A 21,786-nucleotide genomic window follows, 5' to 3' on the forward strand; every position below is an offset into this window, starting at 1 on the left:
AGATAAACCAATTTTCTTAGGATAGTAATATGTGCCTGCTTCGCAGCAGGCCCATAATAATAAAATTAAACCTGTTTTCTAGGATAGTAATATGTGCCTGCTTGCTACGCTCAGCAGTCCTATAACAAGTTTCTGGAGGAAAAATTCGAGCTTCAAACCTACCTCATCAACACAGCTACACGTCATCACGTATCGTGAAGTAATTAGAGCCCGGGCAGTTCTCTATCGGGGCTGCTAGATGACGTCACTTCCGTACTCCGGGCAATATAATAAATCACATTTAAATCAACAAATTGGTTCAGTCGTTGGATTATTAATTTTGTTGATAAGAGTGGCTGTTCTATGATTTAGTGTCAATTAAAAAAAAAATTCTCACATTTAAAATTAACCCCAAAGGCTCATATACTAAATGAATTAACACAGACAAAAACAAAGGATATTATTGCTAGAATTATAATTTTGTAATCGTTAAATGTGATTTCAGTTTCTGTTTTTTTAAAAAGTTATATATATTTTTTTCATTAACGAAAATGTATTTTTGCTTTAATAAATAAAATAACCTTGCTGCTGTCACACAGTTGCTGTCCGAGGATGTTTTGGTACTATACTTTAGTAATGGGTGCATGTGTTTTTTGGCAAAATTGTGAGCGAGCCCAATTCCTTGGCTTAGAAGCAACCCTGCAAATGGTCACATGATGCTTTACTGTTGGCATGAAGCAGGACTGATGGTAGCGCTCACCTTTTCTTCTCCAGACAAGCATTTTTCCAGATGCCCCAAACAGTTGGAAAGGGGGTTAATCCGATAACTTTAACTCTGTTTTCCTTATTTTGGTCTGTATTTATGGGATCCCTTTTCACTGGTCACACCAGGCCATCCTACAAAAGTCTTACTCCCTCACCATGGGTGTAGATGCACTCATACCTGCTTACTGCCATTCCTGAGCAAGCTCTACACTGGTGGTGATGTCCTTATCCCGCAGCTGAATCAACTTTGGGAGATAGTCCTGGCATTTGCTGGATTTTCTTGGGTGCCCTGAAGCCTTCTTCACTTAAAGTTTGTAAGGTCACTAAAGGAAATTACTTTAATTGTCATGGCAAATAGGGACTTTGCAATTCATCTTATCACTATAACATTCTGGAGTACATGCAAATTGCCATCATAAAAAAACAATAATAATAAGTCAGCACTGCAGATTTTTAGAAAATCAATGTCATTCTCAAAACATTTGGCCACTGGTGTACAGAAAGATGTTATACTGTAAAGGCAGGGTGGGATGTTAAATGATGAATCAATGTATGGCACTGACAGTTTCTCTGTCTATGCCTCCAGCTGTTCAAAGTGATGTGATAAACAGCTGTTAACCATTGTACATTTTCAAATAAACAACCACTGAAAGAATTAAATACTGAAATATATAATTAAATGTCAAAGGGTATTTCATTATTTAATTTATCTACTTAGGAATTGGTGGCTGCAAAAAAAAAAAAAAAAAAAAAAAGCTCTGCGTCTACAGACAAACATTCACAATACACAGCATTTTGAGAAAAACTGAATTATGGAGACGTGTGCAATTGTGGGGACAGGTGACGGTCAGCCAATCAAATGCTGTGAAATATACACTGGTGTAAATTATTCATGAAGTGGTGCATTACTAGGACCTTCCTACAGGGGGCGTCATCAAATACACAAAAATACACAAATTCACGTAATTACGGTTTACTAGGACAAGGGTTTTAAACTAGGGTTAGGGTTTCAAAGTAGGGTTTAGAACTAGGGTTAGGGTTTCAAAGTAGGGTTTTAAACTAGGGTTAGGACAACAGTTTCTTTGACATTTTAAGTACAGACACCAGATGTTCAACGAAAACAACCATGTAGCATTGATTTCAAGTGATGCCTTTTGATGCATTTGGAATCTTTACAGTGTGGAGGGGAAAAAATGGGGTGAATTTTTTTTTTTGGGGGGGGGGGGGGTAGTTAGCCACAGCATGATCACTACTTTGCACCCTAGCTTGACCCGGAAAATGTAAATATGTTTTTTTTTGATACAACAATGCAACAGTTTGTTTGTTTTTACTCCACTGTGGCTTTATTCATCAACCCAAAAATCATTCTGTTCGTAGTGACATTTTACATCAATGGTACAATTTGTCTTGAAATAAATGTTCCAGTTCAAATTGGCATTTGACAAAGTATTACAACTGAATAAGCATATTTTTTAAATTGTGATGTTAGTATGCCATCGTTGGATTCAAATAATACTAATGATCCAGTTACTGTGATGAGGAAAAAATAATGATTTTCTTTTAGGTAAAAATAATCCAGGGCATTGATGGTTACACCAAAAATACACACACATACACACAACAGCTCAAACACACACACACGCGCGCGCGCGCAAATGTAGCCTGTGTCATATGACAACTTCTCATGAAAAAACATTTGCATATCAGAACAAGTAAAATACGCGTGTTAACATATCAATAAGGTGCCAATTAATCCAATTTGTGCATGATTAGTGACGCAAATGACAAAGGCAAATGGCAGAAACACAAAAAAAAATATTAACTCATGATGAGTCAACAATCAGGTTTAGCATCAGTTTTCCAGAATCAACATTTACAAGTCGTTTTCTACGGCATGTACACGTTTAACAGTCAACTGCATCAACATAGTTACAGATGAAAAAACCCAAAAAATAAACGTAGGTGACAGTGCTTGGAGTTGCAACATAAGTACATGTAAATCATTCTTTACACACTATTTACTCCGGTACCTGAACAAGCAGCTTCAAGGCAGCCCTTTCATGTGGTATGAATAAAGCAGACAGCTACACTGGGAGTGACAGAGACGTTTTTGGACAGCAAAGACACTCAAATACGGCCAAACACACATAAACTGTCAGGAAACTACAATTTTCCTTGGATGGGTCACTCCACCTAAATAGATATTTATGGCCGCCATTTTAAATACATTTTATAGCAACTCCAGAATGGAATTGTATGTTTTACAGCGCTAACAGCAATGAAAACTATGCTAGCATAGGTGTTAGCATGCTAACAGGTATCTGTAATTTGAAAAAAATAAATAAAAGTGGGGTGGGGTTATGGTCAGAAGTTTTCCCTAAAAAATAAAACACATTAAGATGTTGGCACAAGCTAAGTTGCAATATATCCATCCAGTTCCTGTTTAAGGTTAGGTGAGCTGGAGCCTATTCCAAGTCGACTTGTTGCCAATTAAATCACGGGTTAAAATTACATCAATATGAGAATTCATTTCCAAAGCAATGAATCCCACATTGATAATCATCTGTAATATATTAAAAGCGCTCAATTTAAGTGGGACTTCCTTCTATAAATAGATGCAATGATTCTGAAAAAGGAATGAATAGTTTACAATGGCTAGCCACTCATTTGCATGGCTTTATATCACCAGTGGTGAGTGCTATTTGGGTGAAGTGCCCCTTTATTCTGCTAAAACATTTCCAGTTTCTGATAACACACACCTCCTGTGAAGTTGAAAATCTGCCCCTTTGATAGCCGTACCAGCATGGACTCAACACTTCTCAGATGCATTAAGGATTTCCCAAAAGCTGTTCAACCCAATGAAACGAAAATGCAACATTACCACTTGAACGTTGAACATAGCTCGCAAAAATAAAGCAAATGTGACCCGTGTTGGCGTGTCAAGAATTCACTTTGCTAGGATGCTTGTGGAAATCCGGTGGAGCTACCTTGCTGCTTGTTGACACTTCAACTATTGAGGTACAGAGAGACATTTAATTCAGCCAAAGACAAGTACTAGTAGCAAACAGCGTCACATCCAGTGAAAACAAATATTGCATAGGATATCAGGCCAGTCTACTTTTTATTGTGAATATTTGAGGAAAACTCCAACTTAAAGGGGAAGTCAACCTTAAAAGGAAGCCAGGCTGTAATGACACGTTTGCTCCACATGGAGAGAAAAAAATGTCACTAAGTGGGCCGGATCAATAAAATCATGATATATAACTTAAAAACAATTGCCCTCAGTTATACGCACATTTTCGCTATTTGCAGTCCAGCCCTAAATAGCTCAACTGTAAATATAGTGTTACAAAAATAACATGAATGCAAATGGACGAGGTAAGACTATGCCCGTATGAGTTCCGGATGCGTTTTATCGACCCATTTTGCATATGTATTGTTCCTAGAATGCAATGTGTGGCACAGTTAATGAACTTGTAAGGACATGTGTTACCAGTAATTGAATGTGTCATATTTAGCACATTTATGTTTGATTTGGTCCGTGTTTTTATTTTATTTTTTTAAACAAAACGTAACTCTAGGTTGTGTGTAAAAAAAAAAATGACACGCAGGGCAATTCTGTGTACAAGTTGCATTGCTCATCTTGGGATTGCTTGTAAAATTAAAAATGTATATGTTTTAATTGGTCGTGCAATACTCTTTTTTATTTTTATTTTACAAAATCATTTTGCGAGCTAGATTAAACCCCTTTGCGGGCCTAATCTGGCCCACGGGCCGTACGTTTGACACCCCTGATTTATTTGGTTGTTTGTTACCAACATATCTATGAGATTCGTTTTTCAAAAATAATTTCCAGTACAATACATTTTGTAGAAACTATTTGTACGTACGCCGCCATTGTTGTTTGCGTCAGCCTCCCCGAGCTCTTCCGATCGCATGAATGCTACGAGGCTTACCTCGCTTTCTTTATACCCGTTTCGCATTGCTCGGCAGACAGCCATTCTACGTCGCTACGCACTGAATGCGTTGTGACGTAAACAACAATGGCGGCGTACGTACAAATAAAAGTTTCTACAAAATGAATTCAACTGGAAATTGTTATTGAAAAGTGAATCTCAAAATTAATAACAATCAAATAAATAATAGAGCAAACTTGTCATTACAGTCAGGGTTCCTTTTAAACACTTAACAAATAATATGTCATATATGACCTTACTAGTCTAAACATGACATTTTGATTAATATTACATTTGTGAAATATGAGTTATGCAGCTAAATCCAGCCGTTTTTATCCATCTCAAGGGGCGGCCATTTTGCCACTGTCTACTGAAGATAACATCACATTTGCTTAGGGTTCAGGCAGCGACCAATCACAGCTCAACTGTTTTCTGAAGCTGAGCTGTGATTGGTTGTTACCTGAGACCTGAGCAACTGTGATGTCATTTTCACTCGACAGCAAGTGGCAAAATGGCCACCCTCTGATATTGATGAAAAACTACTGGATTTTGCTGCTAACGAAATATTAACCAGAATGCCGTATTTAAACTATTGGGGCTGCATTGAACATATCATTGCCAAGAATTTTTTTTGGGGGGGTGTTGACTTCCTCTTTAAATGTCTGCACCGATATCAGGACCCAAAGTAGTTAAAGCTGTGATATGAGTGCATTTGAATGAGTTTATTGGTGCAGTCAGAGCCTGATTGTTGTCTTTGGTTGTGTTTCATCTGTAAGGGGAAACGTTTTGCTTGTTTGTTGACATCTCTAAATTGTGTCAATTCCACATTGGAAGGATTTTCTTGGAGATCTTAGAATTGCATTTAACTACTGAGCCGATAATCACTAATAGTTTCTCAATTATACAGTGGGATATGATGTATAGTTAACAAATAACTAAGGCTTAATTTCTCACTGGTCAAATTCAGTGTAGCATAAGGTGACATTTTACTCGTGAGTTTTCTGGCACAGTTTTTTTTTAATTAAAAAACTTAATAAAATAAAACAAAAAGAGGAAGGCATCATTTCCAGTACTGGCAATTGATGGTTTGGGTTGTGCTTGCTTATGAATGAAGAGTTGGGGGGGGGGGGGGGGGGGGGGGTTGGAGCTAATAATTGATTGCATGTCCTCTCCCATGAATAAGCGCACTGTAAACGTTTCAAGTGTGTTCCTGTGATGAACTGAACCTCCTCTCCATGTGGTCCTCGTGCATCCTGCCGCAGTGTCACGCTTTTAGCCAGCTTCACGTCTCGCCGTCCTCCTCTCTTTGGCAGCAGTGGCGTCATTGAATTTACTAGCATGCAGCAGCGCATTACCAGTAGTTGCTGTCTTTTGCTGCACGCTCTTTGACTTAGCTGATGCTGAGCTGTGCGAAGCCGACGAGTTTAACGTCGTCTGGAATTTCCGACTCCTCCACACCAGACGCCTGGGGAACAAAAGAATGAGACATCAATGGAACGGATGTATAGTGGTGGAATGCAGATTTTGTGTGTATGTGTGTGTGTGTGTGTGTGTATATAAAATATGTTGGTCAATAGTAATTATTTTGCATACTGTAAGTAATGAAAACGTAAATGTTCATTAAAATGCAGTAAAACATCAATATGTAAATGGTAAACATTTAGGGATACTGCACACCAAGTGGCACTAACGAAGGGGACAGACAGACAGACAAACAAACAAACAAACAACCACCAATATTGAAGCAAGGTCCGTCAATGATGAGCACCCATTTTGTTTACAAATGACAGATTGATGCTTACAATTTGATTTGGCTTGAAATATTGATGAGCTGATGATTGACAAATGACGGATGCTCAAAATTCATTGACGCACCCACCTCTGCAAACAACCATTCACACTCACTCCAACGGACAATTTGGAGTCAATTATGAAAGAATTGAAAGAAGAGGAAAAACTGCAAAAGTCTTCCACTGATTGAAAATTAAGTTCAAATTTCTAATGTATTGTAAAATATGTAATTGTAATTTTCAATCCACCTTTATTGATGTATTCTAAAAATATATATATATATTTTTTTAAACAATTCCTACAAATAACCCCCACCGCAGTAAAAACGTGATCGCTAACCCGGGTACTTTCTGTAGTTGATAAAATAAATTCCTCATGGCCACTTTGTGGAAAACAGCTGTACTCACCAGCTTAAAAGTGACATTTTTGTGATTTTGAGGATCATCCACAATCTTTTGCAGATTGGCAGCAACTGCAATGAAGATAAAGGAAATCAGGAGTTAGGTTACGACGATGGTACTTGTCTGTGTTTTGGGGCTCCAGGTGGCGGAGTGGTACCGTCACTTGCCTACGATGCAGGTTGGCGTGGGTTCGCTTCCCCGCCTGGGAGACCATGTTTGTATGTGTGCGTGTTTGTGTGAGTGCAAAAAAACAAAACAAAAAAACTTGTCTGTGTTTTAATTAAGTGGGGGGAGAAGGCATTAATGGCGACTGGACTTAAAAAATATATATTTTTAAAAAACAACTTTTTTTTTCTCACATGTTGCTTTCTAAGTATAGTCATTTCCAAACATAAAGTGCTGGGGGCAAATTTGAAATCCTCTTGAGGCCAATCAAAAAGTTTAAATCACAATCTGGTTGGCACAATGATAATTAATTTCCAAATACAGTCAGTACATGACAATGTTCCATACATATTGTATTTGCAAAGCAGTGAGAACAAAACATGGGCAGAAAATAAGGAAATCTTTGGGTTTTTTCTTCTTCATTAAAATAGCGAGCAAGGTAGGCAGGTAGGTACTATCAGCCTGAGCTTGAGTTTAGGTCTCAGATGACATATTGTGTATGAAATTGTTTGATCTGATAGGGCTGGACCATCGAGTCACACTTGTCCAATTGGTGGACTTTTCACAATAACAGACTCACTCTACATTATCCATCAACATGTAGCAGTTGGACTCAACTTACATGGATTGTTGAACACAACATCAGCTTTGCCGCCAAGTCCAGCGTTGTGCTGTACTGAACGTCAAAGCACCTGCTCTGTGTGTAACAATTCTTGTGCGCACCATAGTGAATTATGAGTTCAAGAGCAGCTCGGAAATGTATAACGATATGTTAAAAAGGAATGCAAATCTTTTAATGCTATAAAGCTACCATGTCTTCTATGACTTTGTCTTATTGTTTGTTGGTGCTGAATGTACATTTGGGCCTCCAAGGTGCGCCTGGATTAATAAAGTTGTCTGAATCTGAATTTATGACAACAATTTGGAAGGCCAGTGGTGAATTATCATCTACCATGAAGAAATTTCATTCAGGCCCTGTGAAATTGTATATAAAACAGAGCACTAGATGAGTTGATCAAGTCTACTGTAGGTTTAGCAACAGACACTGGACAACTTACCAATGACTAAATCTCTCCCATCAACCAGACCAGCCGAAACCAACTCCTGAGACACTCCATCAGCAGAGTCTGAGGACGTTGAGAGACATTAACAGAAATCAAAACAATTAGCAATTAGCACACAAGGTAAGATGATCATCATCCTACCTCTGCCAGACATGAACTCAAATCTGATGTCATTGAGCTCCTTCTTTGGATTCCTCAGCCTCAGGACGAGGCTGATGGGAACGCTGGCATCGGATACGATGGGATCCTGAAACAGCAAGCAGGCAACATACATGAGGTCCATGTGAATTGAGGCTTTGTAATACCGCCTTCAACTTCTCGTGTCTTATTACCTGAGTGGAGGGTCCGTGTGAGGGGCTCACTGTTTGAGCGGGGGCGGGAGCGGGAGCCTGTTGTGGAACGTCTTCGCCACTTTGACCCACAGGCAAAACATTTGCATTGACCGAAGGCGGCACCTTAAGGTGCGTACTGGAGCCACCCGGTGGTGGAAAAATCTAAGAGGTACGGCACACGTGTGAGTTAAAGTGATTGCAGTGTTACACGAGCAAAGAAATAAAAGAAGATGACAAACAAGTGAGACAGTCATGCAAATTATATCATCAAGACATTAGAAGATAAATCAACATCTGCTAGTCATGTCCTCCATAAACACTCACCTCCATAGTTTGAGATCCGTCCCTCACTCTGGGTGACTGCAGAATGGACATGACAGATTGTCAAGATTAAAAACATGCAATTCTGTTATACACCCAATTGTTATATTCATGGTTAGAATTTAAAGGATCCCACATAGGACTTCATGACATCACAGCTGAGAGGATAGCAGAGTATATAATCCCACACCAGGACATGAATTCTGACTCACATTAGAAGATCAGCATGTGTTAAGGCAAACCTTATGTATACTTTTGTTTTGAAAGTCTTCAAGAAGACAAACTAGTGCTGATTCACAATTAATTCACTAGGAAATGCTTAACAAGGTATAGATTTTCAATGTTCTCAATCACTTTAGTACTTACAAAAATATTAGAACAGCAGGTCAATTCCTTTGTTTTTGTTGTATACCGAAGACACTATATAGATATTCGGGCAGTTCGTGAATTGGTTGCGACTCCAAACTAAGTAGCAGATTGGACGTTGCAAAAAACATAAATTCATAATGCGTCAATGCATACTGTAAAGTGTGGGATGCGGGGCTCAGTGGTAGTGGTCGTCTCACAACCCTGAGGTTGTAGGTTCGATCCGAGGCCATTGTGATCATGTTGAAGTATCCTTGAACAACATACTGAATGAAGCCTCAGTTGTTCCTGATGCTGCGTCATCAAGAAGTGAATGAGTAGTCAAAATGTAAAGCACTTTGAGGGCCTTGTAAGGTGGAAAGGCGCTATATAAATGAAGTACCATTTACCAAACCCACCCGTGAAGTTGTAGTGTATGCTCTTGCCTCTGCACAATCTTTGACACAATACACTTGAGTTTACTCAGTCATGCATATATGCGAGGGAACAGAAGTGGTATTTTTTGCTCAAGCTACACACAACACACATGGATTTAAAATGGGGCAAAACAACATCCATGGTTCACGAGTTGGCCAGGTAGCGACACTGCACGGGATCCTGGTGCTTAAAGAAAATTATGTAAGATAAATTATCTACTTAAAATTAGAAAAAAATACATTAAAATTACTTTCTTAAAATTACCTAATTACTTAATTTAAATTACTTACTATGGCCAGTGTTAGTGTAGACTTTAGCAACTCAATATATTTCAATGAGGTAAGTGAATAATGGATGGCTTAGTAAATGCATGAAGATAAAGCATTATTAAAGTGCACTCCATTTACCACTCAATAATTTTATCAAATTGGATTTGTCATATGTTGGACTATGAAGCATTTTTCGGGAAAAGTACAATAAGTAAACTATTTTAATTTATTCAGGACACGTTTGTTGACGTAAATGAGAATCTCCAGTGCTAATAATGGCCCAGTGTCCGGAGACTAATAGATATATTATATATAGACAGATCTCACATGAAAAGTGGGTGGATTCAAATAAAAGGTGCTGTACTGAGTTGTTTAACTGCCCCTTCTAGATATAAATCCCATGAAATAAAGTTGGAATTTTGAGCTTTGGTCTCATATTCATCTTTTGACCTGAAACCCAAATATCTTCAGTATACAACAAAAACAAAGGAACTGACCTTGCTATTCCAATACTTTCTGTATATTTTGCCTCACCAAACCTCTTCTGGAATTAAATGAGGTATTCAAACAAGAAGTGGTTGTATGACACGACAGCCCCATGGCTCTGATTAGAAGAAGTTACATTGCGATAAAGTACCGTTACCACTAACATACAACATTTGTCTTGTGTCGAAGATGTGACCTGGGATCCAAAGCATAAAATATTTTTATACTGTAGAGGACGTAGCAAATAAGCCGGCGGTGGCCAATGACTATAAATCCATTGGGCACACATTAAAGGTACTTGTCACACAATTATGATCAATTCCTATAAGAAACTGTTAAACACCTCACCCGCAAAGCCGCTACTGCAGCTCTGCCTTCCTCGCTCTCCTCATCCAGTTCATCGTCACTCCACTCCCAACCACCATCCTCCGTCTTGTGGAGGCGGCCACTGGATCCTGGAACACGCCTTACCTTTGACATTGAGTTAAAAAATAAATAAATAAATGTAAAAATCCCCACTGGTTAATACTTGTCAGTTCACTGGAACACATCAAATGTAATTCATTGATGGATGACAAACCTTTTTTGACCGATCTGTTATTGATGGACCTTTATGTAGCAGCTTCTCCTGCAGGTAGTCATTATTCTATAAAGATAGGCGACAAATATTACGCAAACATAAAAATACAATGTACATAAATATACTCTGCATTTCTATAAAATGTAAAGCTTGCCTTTGCTTTTGTGAAGAATTTGTGCTTAAGCAACTCAGCTGCAGTTGGCCTAAATAGGATCAAATAGCAATAAACAGGACGGGAAATTACCGTGAAAAGAATGGTAAAAACAAAAAGAAAATGCCACGACGAAGAGACAATTTATGAACAGACCTTTTCTCTGGGTCCTTCTGTAAACACGAGGTGATCATCTTGCGAAAGGATTTGCCATATTTCTTTACCATCTCCTTGTCTGTGATGCCCGTTTCCAAACAGGGTGGGTCGTTCTGCAGAGTCAGCATCAGCACCTATACACACAGGCAACTGTCAGCTTCTACATTCAACTGAGAAGACAGCCTGGATACAAATAAACAATGAGCATCATTTGGTCCATGTTACACAATGCACATGTGTTCCATAGGGCATGAACCTTATGAGGCAGTTGGATTCATGAGAGTACAGGTATGCAATCCCACAAATCCATCCTGCCAAGCTTTAAGCTGTTATCCTTTGAGGTGACAGTGACCGCTAATATGAGTGTGGTTATGGACTGACTTACAAAATACAAAAATACAGTTAGACGATATGCTATCTAAAAAGACAGAGTTTATAATACAACAATTGAGATACAACAACTTTGAATGGAATAACAAATCAGGTAAATTTCTTGCAAACCAACTTCAACGCAATCGGGAAAAATTTCTTATAACGGCTATTAAAAGGGACAACTGGTGAATGCACACAATCACCAGAAGAAATTAATCAAATTTTTTATAACTATTATCGCAACCTATACTCAGAAACTAACAAGCCTAACCCTGAGCATATTGAGGCATTCCTCAGTAGCTTAAATATACCTCAGTTAACTACTGACGCCAGGAAAGAAGGATTCAAGGAATTCCCTCTGGGGTAACAGAACACAAAATGAATCTATATGCCGATTATATTTTACTTTATTTAGAAAAGCCTGCTATTTCGTTAGGGGAAGTATTTAACTTAATAACTAAGTTCTCACATTTATCAGATTATTCTATTAACTGGACAAAATCAACACTACTACCTATTACAGAAAATTCATGGAACCCTGCAAGCCAGGACCCACACTACTCATTTCCTATAGGTAATTTAAAATACTTAGGCATAAAAATCTCACCTAAATTAACTGATTTAATTCATTTAAACTTTACTCCACTTCTGGATAGCATTTATAGTGACTTGGAGCGCTGGAATAATCTTCCTATTTCTCTAATAGGACGAATAGCCACCATTAAAATAAAAGTTTTACCCAAATAAAAAAAAAATTCTCAATGATTCCATTTAAACCTACGGCAAACTGGTTCCAGTTGTTGGACTCGGCCGTTACAAAATTTTATTGGAATAAAAAAAAAAAAAGCAAAGATCCTATCTACTCTTCAGAAAAGTAAATCCAAATGAGGTCTAGAAGCACCAAATTTTATGCACTACTATATAGCTAACCAGCTACAATATATCATTCTATGGGCACAACCCAACAGAGATACTAACTGTTGGCTGGAACTAGAACAGAAGGATTGTAATAACCTCAGACTTCTAGATTCACTCTTCATTACAACATCGATTAAGCAACATAATTGTTTTAAAAACCCAATGATTTCCGCCACCCTGACTGCCTGGTGGAAGGCACTAGAAATTACAAAAGCCCAAGTGGAGCCCTGCGGGCTTTCTCCCCTATGGCATAACCCCGACGGTGTTCAAAAGTGTTGCAAGAAATCAGTGGTATCCCAGATAGAACACATAGTGATCGACCTTAAAACCAAGTAGTCAAATTGGAAACATCAAAAATACACCAAAACATAGAGTTACCTTCATTGGTGGATATTTGTGATATGGTGCAGCTCCTGTGGCAAGCTCAATGGCAGTGATCCCAAAACTCCAGATGTCAGCTTTAAAGTCATAGCCACGGACCTGTAGAACAAAGTAGAGTAAGCAAATATCAAGCAGACCAAAAAAAAAACATTAAAATAAAGCAAGAATCCCACCTGCTCCATGACCTCAGGGGCCATCCAGCAAGGCGTCCCCACAAACGTTTTCCGAACCTTGTTCCTGGTCATGTCCCCACCTGCCGCTAGAAAGGCACTCACACCAAAATCTGAGGGACACAAGTATGCAGGATTGAAAAGGACGACAAGGAAAAAAGATACATGGTCAGAGTTCAGACCTTGTCCAAGAAATAGCTTGATGTTCCCTGTGATTGTTTCACAAAATCAATTATTATAAAATACAGTGAGACCCCGTTCATCGTTGGAATACATTTCTACCTGCAATAGGTGAAAATATTTTATTAATATTTAGTACTGTCTGTTATAATTTTACCACTTCCTCAAGCTTTAAACACATTTGACTGTGACACTTGTAAAAATTTGCAAGCAAAAATGATATAGAAAATCCTGCATGAGTGTGCATGTTGTGTTTACTGTCCTCCTGAAATTCAATAAACAACTGAAAACTATATTGACAACCACATGGGAGCTTATTACAGATTTGAGTGAGGTAGCGGGACATTCCACAATGCACTCAAGAAAAGAAATCCATGATGTTACAAGGATGCAGTAGGTAAGTCGCAATATAGCAGGGAAACACTACATGCTAAATATCATGACTTCCTGACAAGGAGAAAGGGACAAACACCGTACCAGCAATTTGAACTGAGCCATCATCCCCAAGAAGAATATTTCCAGCCTTTAGATCACTGTAAATGAGATGTGAATGAGATCAGTATAAATTTCAATTGTCACAGATCATGACAGGCTAAACGGAAGACAGAATATTCATGTGAAACAAGCCTTCTCAATTATGCATCTTCATTGTAAAAAATATTTATGAGCTGAGACCGAGTTCAACCAGCACAGTCACATATACTTTTGCACTGATAGCACTGGTGTGATAAACTTTTCCAGTTGGTCGTACCAGCAAAGTATGTGGTCCTACCTTTTTTTTGGGGGGGGGGGGGGTGGGGGGGTACAGCATAACCACATTTTGTTGAATTAAAGTTGCCTAAATAGGCATACCATTGTTTTGTTTTGGACAGTGACTCAAGATATATTTGTAAAATATTTTACTGTGACAAGACTTGGTTTGTCTGCGATAAGCAGTGGGTAATAAAACTGCTTGATTATTTCATATAATTTTAAAAGAAGACATAAGTCTCTCATTGCAATGGGAGTGTGGAGGAGAAGGAGGAGGTGGTGACTTGTTAAAGTAGTGAAAAAGTTGGCGACTTTCAATCACAATGTATGTAAACAGTGAGAATGCAGAGAGAGCATTAAAAACATGCAGTCACGCTTGTCAGACCGGATGAAATTATTACCAGCACAGTGAAAAGATTTGCGAGCATATTGGTTGTGTCTCGAGCCCTAATATGCATAATAGGCTACACGTATGGGTGTTCTCCACATGCACAGTACATGTGATGTCTCACCGATGAATTTGTCCATTTTTGTGAAGGTATTCCAGCCCCTCCAACACCTCCTTTAAAATAGTGGCGATGCAGGCCTCGTCCAACACTCCGGACTTGTGCTCGCCACGTGAGATGATGTGTTTGATGATGTCCAAGACTGAGCCTGAGGAGAAGATACAAAGAGTGAGAGAGCAAAAGAGAGAAATGATGGTTGTCACAAAATATGCCGACGGCAAACAAAGAGATTACACAGTTCACACATGATGTTACAACAGGTTAATGTTACAATGGCTTTTATGTGATATTGTGGGTAACAGGACGATTAACCATGTCATGTAAGCCCAGCCTAACAGAAGGGTGGTCGTATGATGATTCTGGAGCATAGAATGTTCCATTGATGCCATAATGAAAGAAAAGAAATACATTCCTATGTTTGCACAGTTATCCAGATCCTCACCAAAAATGTGTCTGTACTGTAGTGTTTTTTTTTTTTTAAATCATGTTAGTTTTCTGCTGTAAAGAAGGCAATAAACCCAGAAGAGTTTAAGGTGGCCTGAAACTTTTGCACAATACTTCTTTTCTAATACTACAAAGTGTTTGCCTTCATGAGTTATATGCTGGATTAAGTGTCAAGTACTTGAGCCTTGAAAAAAGGCTGTCACGAAGATGAGATGCCGTACTGTTTTTGACAGCTGTAAGTGAAAAACACCTGAAGGCTTCAATGGCAATGTGTTCATATGCTAGTATATGTATTTGGTAATAGTGTTCACATTTAGTGTTTGAGATTTGAAATGTGAAAGTGCTGAGTGAGGCATGACTAACCAAGGCTAATGACTAATACATGTAAATGTTGTTTGACGCTATTTGAGCAGACGACTACAGTATTTCACACTTGGATCTCAGCTGGATATTCAGTCATTACACCGTATGTTGCTGCATGTGACTTTCTAGAGACCGACACAATCTAGTCAAAGAGCAAACACCAGTAGTTAAAAGGTTGTGTTAAAGACATGATGTTTTGAGTTGTGCTGCAGTTAACTCACCACCGCTGAGAAGCTTCATGACCAGCCAAAGTTCATCCTTCACCACAAAAGATGTGTAGTACGACACAATGTTGGGATGGTGGCACTGGCTCATTGCTTGGATCTCCTTCTGCAAAGTTACAAAACAACAACACTGAAGCTTTGTGTTGAATGATAAATGTACTAAATAATATGCTCTGATCCTATTTATTCAGTTAAATCCACAGATAGGAAGTAACAAAGGATAAGTACTTGTTACTTGAGTTACTGCACTGATTGTACCTACTCTATTTAACTCATTCACTGCCATTGACGGCTATAGACGTCAAAAATTTATTTAAACTATTTCTATTAGTTTTTAAAAAAAAATCCACTTTTGCTAACAAGAGTATGAAAACCTAGATTTTTTTATTGTACATTCAGAACAGATATTACATTTGTGATTAATAGTTAGTTAACTAGTGAAGTCATGTGATTAATTACAATTTAAAATAAATCATTGCCTGAAGCCCCTAATTTAAAAAATAAAAATAAGGGGCATCAGACGATTAAAATTTGTATTTGTAATTAATCGCATGACTTCAATAGTTGACTCACGATTAATCACAAATTTTATATCTGTTATAAATGTACAATTAAAAAAATATATAGATTTTCATAAAAAAAATTAATGAAATGAAAAAAGTTAAACTAATAGAAAAAGTTCACATGAATTTTTGACGTCTATAGTCGTCAATGGCAGTGAATGAGTTAATTACTATTTACTTTTTTTGTTAAAGGTTGAACACCAGTATCTGTACTTTTTACTTGAGACATTTTCAAAACAAGGTCGTTGTTTGAATTTTCAATGCATGAATGACAAAGATTAAAATAATATATTAAACCTGGAAGATAAAGCTGCAGTAATTGTTTCTTGCCTCCGCCAATCATATGAAGCATTACTCCCAGCATCCAACCCTATAATTGGCTTTATGTCAATGCAATGACATGACGTGCAGTTGGCGAAAAAAAAAAAAAAACAAAGCACGCAGGACTACTCATCCACAGATATGAATAGGTAGATATGACACACCTCTTTTGGGCGAGGAGGGTCAAAGTCGCCATCATCACATCTTACATGTGTGGAGGGCAAGAAAACCAATAGACAAAAGAATGCCAGTACATTGTGCTGCATAGAGTTGCGCACTACGGCGTACAATTATAACAAAAACAAAAAACTGGGAGTAACCTTTCACAGATTAAAATATATATGTTTTGCTTCTTCTTCTTTTTTTTTTACCACCAAATGTTATATAATATTAACTCATTCACTGCCATTGACGGCTATAGATGTCAAAAATTAATTTTAACTATTTCTATTAGTTTAACATTTGTTCCTACTTTTGTTAACAAGAGTATGAAAACCTAGATTTTTTAAATTGTATTAGAACAGATATAAAATGTGATTAATCGTGAGTTAACTAGTTAGTTGTCATGCAATTAATTTCGATTAAAAATTGTAATAGCTGGACGCCCCTAATTTTTAATAATCTTTTCTTAAAGTAAAATTAAAATAAAATAAAAACGATTAATCACACATTTTATATCTGTTCTAAATGTACAAAAAATATATAGGTTTTCATACTCCGGTTAAAATGTTAAAAATTGGAGAGAGAGAAATTAAACTAATAGAAATAGTTCAAATAATTTTTTTAAGTCTATAGCTGTCACTGGTGTGAATGAGTTAATAGCCCATGCTTTGGCATTCACACACAAAAAAAAGTAAGACTCATGAAAATCAGTTGAGAAATTAGCAAGTTACCACTTCTTATTTTTGACTTTTACTTTACATTTCAGAGCACGTAGTATTTTAGTCTTACTTGAGTAATTAATTGAAGTGTTTTTTTTAACACAAATAACTGTACTTTTACTCAAGAACAGAATCTGAGTAATTTTCCCATCTCTGGTTAAATCCATTCATAATTGAACAACGTGGTGTCCCCTCATGAGAGAGCCACAAAGCCAAGGCACCATTTCTGTCTAAAGTAGCACAGGGGATGTCAAGTGAATCAGGTCCAACTTGTAACTATTGTAATCATTGGAAGCGGGAGTCAAATCCCGCACGACGGAGAATTGTAGAGCTGTATAAACTTGGTGGCCGCCGCCCAAAACCAAGTGTACCATAAAAAAAAGCTTGTCAGTCAATGTGGACATTTCCCTTTGTTCATTCAAGTTAACTAAAGAATAGAGAAACATTGGGCACTAGTAAATAAATGCCATCAATCTTTTCAATTAATAATTGTTATTCATTCTAACATAAAAAGAACACTGTATGTTGTTGTTGTTTTTAAAGTTCTAACTCCCCTATGACAGTAGGTGGTGCTTGTTCATACAGTAGTATGGTCCTTGACTCCTTTGTGGCCTTCACATTCATTGAGAACACAATCTGTGAAGTTGCCCATCCCTGAAAAAAGCAATAATTGCTCAAGATTACAGTGCAATTAACTGACAAATACGTCCAGCGCTATCTTAATTTACTCATGTCAGCTTCCACTCTGACTGACAGCTGAGCAAACCTAATAATGTAGATTGAAACATTCCAAAAGTTGAATGTTATTTGGAGTTGAGTTGTAACGATCTACGTTTTGTTTTTTTGTGTATGTTTGTGATGCCACCACAGAATGGCAAAAAGTATAGTGATAACCACAGAACTGGGGGAAAAAACATTTTGCAAAGCATATGGCTGTTTAATCCAAGATGGCCAAATAATTAAATATGACAAACAATATAAATTCAAAAAAATAATAATTTAACCACAGGTACTCAAATGTTAATGGTGCATGGAGCGGAGAGCATTAGGGCTAAATACTAGCAAGAAAACAACCTGAGAAGATTGATAACACATTTTAATTTGAAGAAGAAGAAAAAAACTACATTGCTTGAATATGTGTAATCACTTTCTTGCATCATCTCCAGTATGTGTGTCAGAAGTCTTTAAGGAAGGTGAGCATTTTTACTTGAATTGAGTTTCATTATGCAGCCGGTATTAGTATTATTTCACAGATATAGTTCAATGTTTTCCAATAAAATAAGATTGGAACTCTGAAGGTGTATGCTGCTTGTTATGAAAAAAAATCAAGATCGGCAAAAATCTGGATTAGCAGGTCAGACTTTTTTTAAAGATCGGAGATCGGCCAGATAATTGTGATAGGTGCACCCCTAGACATAAGAAAAAAGGTGTTGCAAATATGTTATCCATGTCATAAGTTCAGTATCCTACACCAGCTCTAAAAACTCAATTGAACACTCAAAAGTAGCATTACATGTTAGCTATTTTGTTGTTTGCATGGGTATTTTTTATCTATTGCTCAAAAGATAAGTTGACTATAATGGGACAGTGACCGCTCTGTTGTGACAAATTTGTTTCAGATACCTGTGAAATACTGTATAAAAATGACTACGGTAGTTGTTCAGAGAAACATTACAAATTGAAATAACCTTAAAATGTTGGTTTTAATCATACCCACTCAGTCATCTATGATCTTGGTGTCGAGGTTTTGAGCTATCCTGGTGAAGTTGGACCCCAACATATTTCACACCACACTCCCACCAAACAGAATAAAGTATCAACAATGCAGATGTGGAAAACTACAATTTCTTACCAGGAGCTCATCCATGCTCGTTTGACATTTTTCAAGGTTGATCCTTTTAATGGCCACCTTCTCCTTTCTGGGCTTGCAGGTGGCTGCCTGGACCACTGCAGTGGCTCCACTGCCTGAGGAGAACATAAAAACGTTTGAAGCTAATCTCTCTAAGAACGGACAGCTTTCATACAGTAACTACTCACTGATGTTGGATCAGGAAAATATGCCTTTACCGACATTATATCACCACGTTAAGGTAGACACAGTTGAGATGGTATTACAGGGCGATTGGCTAGTTTCAATTTGGGTGGTGTATAAAGCTGCATTGCATCAACCTTGGATTCGATTCAAATATGGTCGTGGAATTACAGCTATATTTCTGTTTGTTGGCACGGCACTTTAAACTCGACAGCATACGTTGTAGGTAAAAGTGTGGCGTCTGCTATAGAGCACCACCCACCCACTCCGCTCTCATCTGACGAGACCACATACCGACGGCTACGTTAACAAGCGCTTTCAGCTTCATGGTGAATTTCTGGAAGCTTTCTTAAACAATCTTGTCAAAGTAATGCTGATCATTTCGCAAGCCGACGCCACACCTATTATAACCTTAGCGTAATGAGACAACGTGTCCTAACTGGCCTTGTCTTACACGCAACACTATTTGGCTAGTCGCAGTTAGCATCGCGTTGACGAAACAGCGAAGACTAGCAGGCAAACATTAGCAAGCTAGGCTACTAACCGATCACCTCGTTGAGAACGTAGTCATCTTTGTCGATTGTCCACGATTGCGCGGACTGGTCGTCTGCCATAGTGTCGTTGTTAGGACGTTTAAGTAGTGCGTCCGAGTTGATTCAAATGCGTTTGCTGAAATGATTGCTTCGAGGCTACTCCATTTGGCACAAATGGTACCGACTGCGGCTCTTGGGCGACAAATGCGGTCGCCGCTGTCAACACAACTTTACGTGCGACTGACGCATCGTATGACGTCAGTACACATACGAGGGAACAAAGGGACCGCCATCTTGAGTGTACAGACATAGTACACTCGTAACACGTGACTGAGTACATATATTCATGTATTGTGTTACTTCACTTTTTCGAACCACTTGCCACAATGTGAATTTGTTCAGGGTGAACTTTTAGGGAGCCCCAACACTTCCTAATCTGACTTTGAGTTTTATATCTAACCTAATAAAATATGAACATTATTTTTCATTTGATCAAGACTGTGGTGAAAATGATGCGTTCAAGAGGATCAAACCGGCGAAGCCCACATTGCACTCAAATTGTCAAAACACCTTCACCACTAGAGCGAAGCATTGAGCTACATGCTGTAGTGTAGGCCGAGCATTAGGCATTTTTATTCTAGTCAGCTGTGTTCAGCAGTGGCATGTACCTCATTTACACAGTACCATGCGCTTATTAACTGCTTGACTGAAGATGCTAAAAAGTTGTAATAGCCTAAAAGCACATTTCCAGCCAGACTTGGGGCGAGAGGCAGGGTACACCGTGGATTCATATAGTCAAGCATAGCTAGGGCACATTTACACCAACAACTATTTTACACTCACATTATTACCTACTGACAAATATAATCTTCCAAAGAAACATGTTTTGGAATATTGGAGGAGGCCTGGAAAAAAAAACACATGTACAGAGACAATATTTAAACTCCACGCAAGAAGAAAGTTCAACAGCAAGATTTGAACCACAAATCTCAAGACTGTGAGGCAGATGTGCTGCCAAATCGAAACTGAGCCAAGTTTATATTTAAGTTTCATTTAAATATACGGTAACATTAAGGTCCATTGAGTTTGAGGCATTATATTATTGTTATTATATTTTAATCATTGTAATTAATGCATTTTGTTATTTTATTCTGAAATTGCATTATCCTTGTCTCGAACCGTGTCTTGTACATGGAGAAATTTACGGGCAAACACAGCCCAACTATAGACAGTCTCTGGTATGTGAAGAAGCAGCAGGGCTTGTTCCTGCTTGTTGAATACACACTGAGAACAAGAAATGACGAGAAGTAATTTCCTTTCGCCACTTCCCCTCGGGGTTTAATCTTTAAAGTTCTCCTTTGCTATTAATTCAATTTTCATAGCCATTTAAACCATCTACCAAATTTGATGGCCACTGCCTGTCCAGCATCCCTGAACTTTGTAGATTTTGGAAATGGTCAACCACAGCCTAGAGGCTCTCTCCTGATGGTTCATTAAAGTCCACTCATCCTGATGCTGACAATGCACTGAGGGTAAGCCTGGCCTGAAAGGGAAGTGCTGAGAGCCACAAGAGACCCGATGTGATTGCAGCACTATTTCCCTGTCAAGGCAAAGCTTCACATGAAAAAGAGAGCAAAGCCTTCATCCGGGCTAGTTCATGTAGAATTTTCAGCAAATGTACCAGTAATTGACCCTTAGCCCTGCAGACGTGTTGACTTTTCATCAATCCACAAGTGCAGTAAGGACAAAAGTCTTTTTTCCTGAAGCCAACCATGAGTCAGTGAGAAAAATGTACCACTTGAGACTCATGAAACATTTATCAGATGATAACTGAATTGACAGTTGACACAGCATGTGTCATTTGTCTGCAACTCCGCATTGTTGATATACACAGAGTGGCAAATGTAATTCAATTAAAAATATTGTTTTTGTTATCTCTCACTTACTTT

At 38.1% G+C, this 21,786-nt stretch overlaps 1 protein-coding gene across 1 annotated transcript; it reads right to left on the bottom strand.

Annotated features, from left to right (window-relative positions):
- Nucleotides 1–2,066: 2,066 nt before the first annotated feature.
- Nucleotides 2,067–20,051, bottom strand: LOC147180669 (serine/threonine-protein kinase OSR1-like). The gene is made up of 17 exons (XM_086076653.1): nucleotides 19,849–20,051; nucleotides 19,125–19,237; nucleotides 15,505–15,613; nucleotides 14,483–14,624; nucleotides 13,698–13,753; nucleotides 13,044–13,153; nucleotides 12,868–12,969; nucleotides 11,200–11,333; nucleotides 11,047–11,095; nucleotides 10,893–10,958; nucleotides 10,661–10,783; nucleotides 8,778–8,813; nucleotides 8,454–8,615; nucleotides 8,263–8,368; nucleotides 8,116–8,184; nucleotides 6,899–6,963; nucleotides 2,067–6,165 (listed from the first exon to the last, which is right to left on the bottom strand). Exons 1-17 carry the CDS (start codon nucleotides 19,916–19,918, stop codon nucleotides 6,091–6,093), a joined length of 1,587 nt encoding a protein of 528 aa, XP_085932779.1. The 5' UTR covers nucleotides 19,919–20,051; the 3' UTR covers nucleotides 2,067–6,090.
- Nucleotides 20,052–21,786: the final 1,735 nt, after the last annotated feature.

The sequence above is a fragment of the Leptonotus elevatus genome, chromosome 1, assembly GCF_054856555.1.
Source record: "Leptonotus elevatus isolate MCC_2025b chromosome 1, RoL_Lele_1.0, whole genome shotgun sequence".
NCBI lineage: Eukaryota > Metazoa > Chordata > Actinopteri > Syngnathiformes > Syngnathidae > Leptonotus > Leptonotus elevatus.

Coding starts and splice junctions, on each gene's coding strand:
- LOC147180669 (XM_086076653.1), bottom strand. CDS start 19,918: ATGGCAGACGACCAGTCCGCGCAATCGTGGACAATCGACAAAGATGAC. Junction 13,154..13,697: donor TGGCTCAGTTCAAATTGCTG/GTACGGTGTTTG, acceptor TGTGTCCCTCAG/ATTTTGGTGTGAGTGCCTTT. Junction 10,959..11,046: donor AATTCTTCACAAAAGCAAAG/GCAAGCTTTACA, acceptor CTATCTTTATAG/AATAATGACTACCTGCAGGA.